General features: G+C 39.6%; 1 protein-coding gene across 7 annotated transcripts in view; it reads right to left on the bottom strand.

Annotated features, from left to right (window-relative positions):
• The window catches only part of pde5ab (phosphodiesterase 5A, cGMP-specific, b), an 88,377-nt gene that overhangs the window by 25,958 nt on the left and 49,872 nt on the right, over positions 1 to 12,547 (bottom strand). For all 7 annotated transcript variants that reach the window (XM_067523829.1, XM_067523830.1, XM_067523828.1 and 4 more), the window contains exon 8: positions 5,166 to 5,233. In XM_067523829.1, the coding sequence (XP_067379930.1) occupies positions 5,166 to 5,233 (68 nt within the window). The remainder of the gene's footprint in view (positions 1 to 5,165; positions 5,234 to 12,547) is intronic.

Raw genomic sequence — 12,547 nt, 5'->3', positions numbered from 1 at the left:
AGCTGGGAAACGCGTCAGCCCCTCTTGACCCTGAACAGGATGAGTGGTTATAGATAATGCATGATTGGATGAATGCTCAACCCCATGTTGCCCCTACAGGGAAAATTAATTATCTAAGGCAGTAGGAATCATCCTCTATGAATGTCTGTACAGTGTGCCAATTCTAAAGCTAAGCTAAATTAATCCCATCCTTACAATTCCATATTTACATTTTGAAAAGAAAGAAAATAAGCATGTGTCTCAAAATGCTGAAATATTTCTTAATATTCATTATAAAGTATGTACAAAAGAGCAGGCAGTAGTTTTCTGTGTATTTTGCTTAGCTAGCAAATTTAAAGTTATTCTAGTCTGTGATTATCGATTGGCTGCCTCTGGTTTAGTTACTGACCACATCTTTGACTTACTGTATATAGAATAAAGATTATAGATCAGTGTTTCCCCTAGATGAACCGTTGCCCCAGTCTGAGGTCCAGAGCTCTCTGGAACAGGTTTTCATCAAGGATTGTCTCTGTACGTTGCTGCATTTATCTTTCCCTCAATCCTCACTAGTCTCCCAGTTCCTGCTGCTGAAAAACATCCCCACAGCCTGATGCTGCCACCACTATGCTTTACTGTAGGGATGGTATTGGCCAGGTGCCTGTTTTCCTCCAGACATGACACTTGGCATTCAGGCCAAAGATTTCAATCTCTGTTTCATCAGACCACAGAATTTTGTTTCTCATTGTCTGTGGCAGGCTGTCATTTCCTTTTACTGAGAAGTGGTTTCTTTCTGGCCATTCTACCACACAGGCCTAATTAGTGGAGTGCTGCAGAGATGGTTTTTCTTCTAGAAAGTTCTCCTTTCTCCACAGAGAAATGCTGGAGGTCTTTCAATGTGACCATCGGGTTCTTGGTCACCTCTCTGACTAAGGCCCTTCTCCTTCAATCGCTCAGTTTGGTTATCCCGGTAGAAATTGGGGAGGGTTGCGTCAGGAAGGGCATCCGACAATGATCCCCTGGGGCGACCCTGAACTCACGGAATAAGCCGAAAGGAGGAAAAAGTTTAAATTAAAAAAATGGCAAAAGCCATGAATACTTATTTACATGTGATTTTTTTTTGTTTTGTTTATTTTTTACTTTTGCAAAGATTTTAAACAATCTTCTTTCACATTGTCATTATGAGGTGTTATTTGTACAATTGTGAGGAAAATAATGAATTTAATCAATTTTAAAATAAGACCATATCATAACAACATGTAAAAAGTTAAGTGCTGGGAATCTGGATGGACAAAACCTCTATTAGCCTCTTGCCACCTTGCCTGAAACATCTTCTAGGGGAAACACTGTAGATGATAACGTAATTTGCATTCCAGATATTGTTAAAAGTGAATCTGGGTAATTAAGTGGGAAAGTGACTTGAAATTCATTGTGATTTGCCTTTTTGGAGACATCTACTGTAGAAGATGGATTAGGTCTAGAAGAAGGATTGGGTCTAGCGACCATTATAGCTTTGCAAGCTGCCAGCTCCAAATATTCAAATATCTGCTGGTTAATAAGAGAACTGAGTCCACCCTGCACCCTGGCTAAAGTTTGAAAGCCATCAATCATGTCTGTCAGCGCTTAATAAGAGTGTTTGTTATATTTAGTTGTTCCATGTCCAACAACAGAGTCAAAGCTATAATACGGCATGATAAATGGTGGAAAATGGATATATAAGCACAGCATGAGGTTAAGAAAAAGCCAGTGGATTTTGGCTGCAGTGCTGTGGTGGGATGGTGTATGTGTGTGTTTTTTTCTGTTTATAGTGGGGTCCAACTTTCAGAACAGACATATCAATAAGTTTTTATTCAGTTTTGGTCGAGATAACACTTTGACTGGCAACTCTTTTCTGACATTGTTTCTACATCGCTACTCACAGTCACTGATTGACCAGTACCCGCTGCCACCTCCTAAAATCATAATTGATTATCTGTGATCTATAACATCTAAAAGTCCTGCATTTAAAAATTTGCTGAAAAATTTAATAATAATAATAATAATAATAATAATAATAATAATAATAATACTTTGTATTGTTGGACTATATTGTAATAGCTCTGTAATTTCTAGCCTGTCTTTTGACCCCACAAAAAAAACATTGGCTCTGTGTATAATGAAAACAAAAAGAAAATTATTTGAAACCCATTTATGATTGTAAATTACATAAAAATATTAAATGTTGAAAATGAGAAATTTGATTGAAAATGAAATTGCTTTTGAAATGAAATTGACTTTGATGCTAGCAACTTGTCTCAATACTAATGTCTCAATACTACAATACTACTGTAATTCTAAACTATATGTTTTGCATTCAGGAAGGAGGAGCCAAATGCAGACAGGTGCAGGAGCAGATAACAGACAGGAGGGCAATCATGTTGATCATATTTTACTGATCATGAAAACATGATGTAAAAAAAGGATCATGACAGCTTCAAATAATGAGGATAATAGGGAAACTAGACACAGGTGCTTCGGTGGGCAGGAAAGATCAGGATACAGCCAGGCAGGTGGTTGTGGAAAGAAGAAAACTGGCATTGCTGGAAAAGGCTGAGGGTGTCAAACAGGGCCGAGAGAGCAGTTATGACCATATCTAAATGAATAAATATTAGTAAACAAATAAAAAGCATAAAAAGTATTTCCATTTAAAATGTAAAATAAAAATACTCAGTACAATTATCCGAAAATTATAGTAGAGTACAGTACTTGTACATTCCACTATGTTTTGTATTTCCCTTTTTTTGGTCAGCTTTTAAAAAAGCCAAACCCCCCAGCCTCACACTAACACACACACATATGCTAGATGGATATGCTGCACAGTACATGCATTTGAGTTTAATTACCCAAACACACTAAATCACACTTCCTCTCCCCCCCCTGTGATTGACTCAAATGAGGCCACAGCGTAGCTACCGGCATCACTAAGAACCACGACAGCTCTATGTTGGCTTTCAACTCTGGACCACCACCACAATCTAGATCCAGAAAAACTTAATTGCCCTCGTTTGTCAATGTAAAAGCGCTCCACCATTCCTGCGAGGTGGAACAGCATTGGTTCAGCTCGACTGAACTTCCTGCTTCGATAAAAACAGACGCTGTGTCATTGGAAGGCACAGCCTGGGGTTAATGTCACTATAAAAAGCCTCCTGCGGTTCCAGCCATTCAAAGCTAACATCCTGGAGGGATCCTCCCCTCCTGTGTTTACTCAATTGGAGCTGCCCAGCTTTACTGTATGGCAGCCATCCCAGAAGAAATCCAGCACATGCAGTGGTTCCAAAAGAGTTATTGGATCTAAACAAGAGGCGAAAGAGCCACATGGGAAGGCTGTAAAATACAAGACACTGTAGAGGACATGACAGGACAAGTGGTTTGTGTCAAACCTGACATTTTTCCTGTATTTTGCCTGGTCACCTACACACTAAGCTCTGTTTGTACACACAGAAACAATAGCTTTAATGTGGACAGTATCCCCTCCCTGGGTTCAAATACAGTTAAAACCATATTCAATTTCATTTTAAAACAGGACACTCCCAAGATCAGCCAGACTCAACTGTTTTTTTACAGTGAAAAAAGGATTCGAAGTGTGTTTTCTCTGGTTTTACAGACTCTGTTCCTCCCAACAAAGTCAATGCAAGCTGTTACAAAGTATGGCCAAGGTAAAGTCGAATGCAATGTCTGCTGTGCTAAAGTCTTAAGATCTACTTCCTAACATTCATACCCATGTTTCTCTAAAGCGGATGTAAAAATTTTCTTCACAGTTAGTTGCTGCTGATATTTCCTGGACAGGTCTCCGGTCTATCTCAGGACCAAAACAGACTAACAACCATTCCGACTCACATTCACACCTACGGGCAATTTAGAGTCACCAGTTAACCTGACATGCATGTCTTTGGACAGCTGGGAGGAAATTGTTAGAATCCTACACAAGCATGATAAAGCTTGTGTTAGTGATGAACCTACATTTTAATTATGGCTGAACCACATGCATTTGAATTGTTATCTGATCTGGTCTCATTACTATGAAGTCAAATCGAGGTGTTCCCACATTGTATGTATTATTCATGATAGTGATAATATGTAGTCAAAGTAACACATCTCTTTAGCTCACTGTATAAAATCAACAAATTACAAACTGGATATACATTAGGCCCCATTTATTGGTAAACTGGTACAAGCGCACATACAGTACAGTGTGTTGCGTACGCCAATGTACACACAAACACACACAATCCAATTCGGTTTCATGGGTTGAGATTGTGATTCAATTTTACAGTAGATGCTGCATAGCAACTGGGGAGGCCATGCCACCCTGGAGATGGTGGATGGGGGTTGCTGTGGGTGGGGTTTCTATCTTGTTGCATCTTAAATCAGATTACTGCTTATTCACTTCTTCTGGCTGGAGAATGAGCTCTGCAGCCATTGCCTCCCCCGATGCTTTTCTTGTCATCCTGACCCTCCACTTATCCAGACTTATCCTCACTGGAAATGCTTAAATCTGATGCCATATCCCCACTTTTATTTATTGTGTCATTTCTCTCTTCTCTTTACAACTTATTTTCAAAATACAGTTGTTTGTCTATTGCATTAATGTATTTGACCTCAAAACAACTATGTGTGTGTTTGGTGATAGTTAGACCTTCTTGGAAAGGTCTTACACTGCCTCAAAGTCATTAAAATGCCCCCCTTCATCATGATAAAAGGATTGTGACTGAGGAGCTGCCGAGCCGACCCTAAAGCCACTGCAAAAATGAGAACAAGAGCTTTTAAAGTGAAAGCCTGCAATGGGATTTTGGCAGGTGTAGGAGGTGGATTACCTCAAAAGAGATCCAGAGGGACTGCAAATAAGCTCAGTAAACTTATGAGTATTCGACTGAGCCAAGCTGCTTGTCTTCTCTCATTTAATTCAAAGTGACCGAATGGACACAATAAGACTACCAAAACATTGCCTTTCCATCTGCCTTTTTCTGTTTCTCCACCGGTGTGATGATAATAAATCGTTGTGCAAGTGCCCATTATACAAATGTAATCTAAGGACCTCTGAGGGTTTGGAATCGGCTAATAACCAGTGGAAACAACGGGAATATGCCTCGAGGACAATCTGCAGGACTTCTAATTTAATAACGGACTTCAGTTGAGGGTGATCAACTTACCTCTTGGTGGTGTCTAGGACTTCACCCAGCTCCTCATATTCCATGTGAAAGACACTGGAGAAGGAGTTCTGCACATGAAATAAAAGCAAGTTTATTTATTTGACATATTACAGACTGACAGATGTGGGTAGGACTTGATGGGAGGGCAAGCTCCCATGCTTAGAGAACTTGGTTCTGTCTAGTTTAATCTTAGAAAAAGGTCTTTCATTCTTCGCTACAGGTCCACACTATGCCTTTTCTGGCCATATCAACTTCCTCATTCCTTCCAATTAAGCCATTAAAACTAAGCCCAACATTCAAAGAGTCTCAGTTACATTATTAAACTGTACATGCAGTAAAACACAGCTCCCAGCATGAATAAGGGACGTTGATCTATTACCTGCCCAGCCTTGCCAAAAGGAGAGTTCATTTCTACATTCCAGTGCCCTTTTCATTTTCCCCCCCTTATAGGGACTTGTTTTCTCTCAACCTGCACTCCCAAGCCTTCACAAAGGGTCCTTTTTCCATTTTTAAGAGGTGGGAACAGGATGTTTGAAGATGGAGAGTCTTCTTCATTTTGGAAACATTTACTCTCTTACACTTCCATGCACATATACACACTTTCTATTTGTGGTATAAGTTCACCAAGATCTACCTACAAGAGGGCAATAAATCTGATTTAAATACAAAAAGGAACCCTCTGTGTTATGACATTTATTGGGGTCTTTGGCAATGGGGAAGGTTTATAACAGGATGACGAAAGATAATGGATTTGTTTTTTACCTGCATTGTGGAATGTTGAACTAAATCAAGCTTGTCTTCTAATATTTCTCTGGAAGAATCAGTCCAAACTGTACATGTCAGGGAAGGACAATGAAATGCCTCATCGAGTTTTGGTGTCTACTTTTCAGAGTCACTGGCAGACAAATAAATCTCAAACTGTTTGCTCGTGTTAAATTATTTGGTAAATGGTAAATAGTCGCTTATATATTATATTATATTTCCCAACTCGCAGCACAACACAAATAATGTTTAAGAAGCTTTTCTGACTAAGTAACAAAGTCAGAAGTATCATGACACTGATTACATGATTGCAGAATATCAACCCTAAATATATTCTTTTCCATTCCCATAGTGTGGCTTCATGGTGGGAATAATGGTGGGATGGCTGGTCAATTTGTCCACCACTACTTTCTTGCAGACTGAAATATCTCAGCAGCTACTGGATAGATTGCCATGAAGTTTGGTCTAAACACTGAGAATAAGTCCCAATGACTCATAATTACCTGATTGTTTCAAAGCATTTCAAAATGTTCGCTTACTGACTTTGGGCACTGAATTGTTCTACCATAAGAATGACTTTTGAGAAAGATGTTTTGACAATTATTGGGTAGTTTTCTAGCATGCTAAAAATGTAACGTCATCAAGAAACAACACACCTATGTTATCCTTCGTCACACCATAGTGGTGTAGTGTTCTGGCATAATGAGTAACTCTCAGAACCATAGAGAAAGCGAGAAGCGAAACCTATTTTTCACATATTCCAGGCTGCATAGTCAAAGGACCCTGATTAAAACTACAACTAGACGGCTCACATTGGCTTAATCTAAGCTAACAAGTGGTGCTAGAACACACTGCAAAGATGAGAGCCTATAAGCATGTAGCGCTGCATGTTCTGCATGTTCCAAAAAAAGCAGCGTTATCTTACTTTTTTGCACAAATCTCAATCATCACAGACAATGTATAACTACTTCAAATCAAGGATGTGTCCAATATCGATAACAAGTTAAAACAACACCACAAGTTGTACTGGATTTGTTAATACCATTGTCTCTTAATGTGCACTGATTTGCTAACCTGAACAGCCAATCGGAGTGTGTGTCACTGCCGGGCCGACACCAACTGTATCAGATTCAATGCTGAATGAGCTGAAAAGCCGCAGACAGGGATCAGACTAGAGCTGGTAATGAGAGAAACACTGACTACGCTTACATGCACCAAAGTAACCAGAGTACTCAAAGAAATCAGCTTTCTCAGGCAATTGGGGAACAGTATACATGTACACATGTAGCAGCAGAGTACACCGATTTCTTCCCCACCTTAGACTTATCTTGGAAGCCTGGGACACAGTTTTTACCTGTATAGTGACAGAAAATGCTGCTTTCTGACTTTTCTTTGTGTGTGCGTATGCGTGTTCGTGTCAGAGCAGAGTAACTGCAGAATTTTAGACAGACTTTGTTATAAAAATGAGGTGGCATGACCCATTAATGATTTCAGAAACCACCCTTTGTGGTTAAATGGCAATTAAGAAATCAGCTTCCCTGAGAAATCCAACAGTAACCTGATTACTTTAGTTCAAGTAAACGCAAAAATGAGGCTGAAGGATGCTCCCACATAACCCAAAGCCAGCCGACAACTTGGTGTGTCTCAGCCCTAACTGACACATTAGGGGCCCAAGGTACTTAATCTTGGTGCAGTTGTTTAATTATTAACACCATGAAAGTTGTCATAAGTGGAGGATAATTGGTGTTGTAGACGACCGTTAATGGTCTGTTGTTCAAATCACGTGTTTCCAACCATTTGTCTTCTCTTTTGGTTTTATTGATTTAATGCCTCCACAGATGTTGAGTACCTGGAGTCCCAACCAGTTTAGTACTACATTAGCCTTTCAGATGAGACGTCTTTAGAAACCTCAAGCAAGTCCATTTGCCACTGACTTTTAAGATAGCCATTACCTAAATCACAGAGAGTTCCACCATACCAATAAAGGAACTCTAAGAAAGACTTTTATAGCGACAGCAAACAAGACCACAGTATCTTAAAAATCGAGAGGCATTTGCTCTGCAATCACATACTTGCAGAGGTTTGTAACCCTATTGGAAGCAGCTAGAAGCTATTTTTAATCTTGACCTGGTTCTTTGCCACATTCCCCAAACTTACCCAAGTACTGTACAGTGCCTCCAGAAAGTATCCCAGTGCTTAACTTTTTCCACATTTTGTTATGTTACAGCCTTATTCCAAAATTGATCAAATTCATTATTTTTCTCAAAATTCTACAAACAACACCCCATAATAACAAAGTCAAAGCAGTTTGTTTTGAAAAGTTATTGAAAATATAAAACAAAAAATTCACACGAGTATTTATGGCATTTGCCCTGACTCCCCAAATTAAGCTTCCTGTTTCCACTTATCATCCTTGAGATATTTCTACAACTTGATTGTCCACCTGTGGGAAATTTTGTTAATTAGACAGATTTGGAAAATTATACACCTGTCTATATAAGGTCCCATAGTTAACAGTGCATATCATAGCACAAATCAAGCCATGAAGTCCAAGGAATTCTCTGTAGACCTCCGAGACACAATTGTATCCAGGCACAGATCTGGGGAAGGGTACCAAAAAATTCTGCAGCAATGAAGGTCCCTGTGAGCAGAGTGGGCTCCATCATCCGTAAACAGAAGAAGTTGGGAACCACTAGGACTCTTCCTAGTGGCCAGCCAAACTAAGCGAGAGAGAAGGGCCTTAGTCAGGGAGATGACCAAGAACCCAATGGTAACTCTGAAAGAGCTCCAGCCTTTCTCAGTGGAGAGAGGAGAACCTTCTAGAAGAACAACCATCTCTGCAGCACTCCACCAATTAGGCCTGTATTGTAGAGTGGCCAGATAGAAACCACTCCTTAGTAAACACATGACAGCCCACCTGAAGGACTCTCATACCATCCCAGAAACAAAATTCTCTGGTCTGACGAAACAAAGATTGAACTCTTTGACCTGAATACCAAGTGTCATGTTTGGAAGAAACCAGGCACAGCTCACCACCTGGCCAATACCATCCCTACAGTAAAGCATGGTGGTGGCAGCATCATGCTGTGGGGATGTTTTTCAGCAGCAGGAACTGGGAGACTAGTCAGAGGATTGAGGGAAAGATGAATGCAGCAATTTACAGAGACATCCTTGATGAAAACCTCTTCCAGAGAGCTCTGGACCTCAGACTGCGGCAATGGTTCATCTTTTAACAGGACAATGGCCCTAAGCACACAACCAAATAACAAAGGAGTGACTAGGAGATAACTCTGTGAATGTCCTTGAGTGGACCAGCCAGAGCCCAGACTTGACCACTTCTCTGGAGAGATCTGAAAATGGCTTTGCACCAACACTCCCCATCCAACCTGGTACTGCAAAGAAGAATGGGAGAAACTGCCCAAAAATAGGTGAGGCAAGCTGGTAGCATCATCCTCAAAAAGACTTGAGGCTCTAATTTGGTGCTAAAGTTGCTTGAACAAAGTACTGAGCAATATATATATAAATTTGCAAAGATTTCAAACAAACGTCTTCCACGTTGTCATTATGGGATATTGTTTGTAAAACTTTGAGTAAAATAAATGAATTTAATCCATTTTGAAATAAGGCTGTAACATTTTGTGAGTTACATACTCGCTATATTAATGTCAGTTCACACATCCTTAGAACAACAATTCAGATATTCATAGAATGCACAGCCCTACCTTGACCTTTTACCACCAAAATCTCTCAGTTCATCCTTGAGTCCAGTGGACACTTGTTGCTACACATTGGAAGAAATTACTTCAGGGATTTACTATAATATTACTTGAACTCGATTGAACATCTCTGGAAAGATCTGAAAATAGCTGTGCACCGATGCTTCCCATCCAACCTGACGGAGCTTGAGATGTACTGCAAAGAAGAAGAAACTGCCCAAGAATGGGAGTTCGAAGCTTGCAACTTCATATTCAAAAATACTTCAGGCTGTAATTGGTGCTAAAGGTGCTTCACCAAAGTATTGAACAAAGGCGGTGCTTTCAGTAAAAAAAAGTCACATGTACACAAGTACTTATGTACATGTGACTTTTTTTATTTTTAATAAATACTTATTTTTAACAATATGAATACTTTCTGGATGCACTGTATAAAAACTAAGCAAACCTTCTCATGGCAGAGTTGTCAAAACATTTGGATGGTCTTTCAAGACACTTACCTATTTTGTTGTTAACGTAGGACTAAACATAGGAATTTTGTACACACATACTTAAACATAACAAATGGCTGGGTTTTGGAAAGCCAGGAAGACATCAAGATAGAATAAAAAACTGCAGGTGGTTTGGAGAAATTGGTTCAGCATGCACTCAAACACACTTACACACACAGCCTAATATGTTTCAGGGGAATTGTAGCCAATTCCAGATTTATTTCTAATGGGGGGAATTAAGCAACCAAGAAGAACAAAACACTCGCTAGTGGCGAGACAGATGTCAATTCCTATCAACTATCATTCACACGCAAATCCCAAACACACATGCGTGCACTCAATACAAATGCCAGGCCACTCAAATATAGTGTATTAAACACACATCCTAGCCCAACGTACTATACGCATTGCATGCATGAAAACAGAAGCAAATAATTAGCATTAACATAAATGATCATGCATTATGTGTGTGTATCCCTTGCTTTCAGTAAACAGGGTACACACACACGACTAGAAACACTCTTTCCAAACAGATGCCACACTGCAGTAAAATTAAGTGAGGCAAAGCAGCCCTGTACTTAAGAAAATCCTGTGTTATTGTTGTTACAGTCAGTGTTTAAGAGCAGCATTGTCATTTACTAAACCTAATACAGGAAAGCTCCCTTCCTAGAGGAAAAGTTATGTTCAAATCCACAGACCTGTGGGTCCTGCTTGAGAAACTACAGACATTGAATGCTGACACCTGTATACAAAGGCCCGTCTGGCATATAATACCAGTAAAACTCCTTAATCTCAGAGTAAATGTTTAGTAAGGAAAGAGAATGAAGAGAGAGAGAGAGAGAGAGGGAGCGAGAACAGGAGGGGTATGAACTAAATGGAGACAGCTGGTCTGGCAAACCACAGGTCATGATAGGGTCAAACACACTCTAATTTCTTAAGTACAGTATACAGTCTTACATATGAAGCTTGATACTGTACAGGCATTGAATACAGCATCTTGAATTATGATATCAAAGGTCAGTGCACCAAAGATCCAAAAATTATTATGCCTCTACACATACATTTGGTTTGATTTGTCGTCCTTTAAAGACACTTCTGCCTTCATCTCCATTACAAAAGTGGTGAATGGGATTTTGTTTGCATTGTCTGTTTCCTCTGAATAATCCACAGACAATTATGTCAAAGCGGGGCTAGATTACCCTGCTATTGAGGCCCCCTGCATAAATAGTTCTCACAATAGATTTTGATTTATCGTATTATATTCCAGAAAACAACTGGTATTTCTATGCCGCATTCCTTTCTAGGCAGGTTTGGGTCTAACGTTTCCATCAAATGTAGCAGCCACCTTAATGTTTTTCACTTCAAAATTACAACAAATAGTCATATTCACAAAATCACCCTCTGGAAAAGTTGCTCTGTGACTTTAGCGAATGGAAAGTTGCTTTCATAGCCTAGACAATGTTTAAAACAAGTGCCTCCATCTCAGTTGAGATGACCTGGTTAAAATAAATACCAAGGGAACTTAAACCCCGGTGTTTTGTAACCTAATGCAAACCACTTCAACAGTGTGGCATTCGCAATCCAGTTAACCCAGACCTTAACACAAACACTGAATGATGAACTGGCTATGCAGCTGATACTCTGTGTAACCAAAATTTACAATAACCTGACATTCAGTACTGTCAAGCATCAACCCACTGGAATGAATTCTAAAACGGAGCTCCTGTTCTTGGGATTGGTATTGTGGTTGGAAAAGACTGAGTGCAGTGCTTTAAGCCAAAGCCATTGATGTAGGTAAGTATAAAAACACACTGAATCCTGTTTATAGGAAAATATTTTCAATGTCCAAGAATTAAGACATGTTTCTATCTTTGCTGAAGGAAAAGTTTAAACAAAATGCTTTTAACCCTTCACATAAAAAAAAAAAAAAATCTAACTACTGTACATTATGTTATGCCCCCCTCATACTTCAGTTGCCCACAGTTCAGCTGCTAAACGGGAAATTGTGTGCATTGACCTTAACATTTTATGGCATCAATACCTACAACACCATAACCTTCACTAGGAGTATTTACAGTGACTTGACAGTATGAACACCACACCTGTCAGATGGATCATTTTTTTGTTGAAAGGCCCATAGTTGTGGGCAGTAAACACGTTGAAGCTGGAGTCAAACTATCGTTAAGAATGGGTTGTTGTTATGCTCAAGCATGTGGGAGCACAGGACACATTTCCTCAGTCAGACATACACAGACCAGGCCTGAAGTAAGCACTACACTCCAAGAAGCAAAGGTTCTTTGAGGTGATATGGCTATACACACACCCAACTTTATTATCATAGCACTTTCATCCTCATCATTTAAAGTTACTCTTTAAACGAGAACAAGAATTGAAAACATAGTGTGGCTCGAGTGTT

The sequence above is a fragment of the Channa argus genome, chromosome 12, assembly GCF_033026475.1.
Source record: "Channa argus isolate prfri chromosome 12, Channa argus male v1.0, whole genome shotgun sequence".
Taxonomy (NCBI): Eukaryota; Metazoa; Chordata; class Actinopteri; order Anabantiformes; family Channidae; genus Channa; species Channa argus.
Note: the sequence above shows the minus strand (reverse complement) of the source record. Positions and strands in the feature narration are given on the sequence as shown.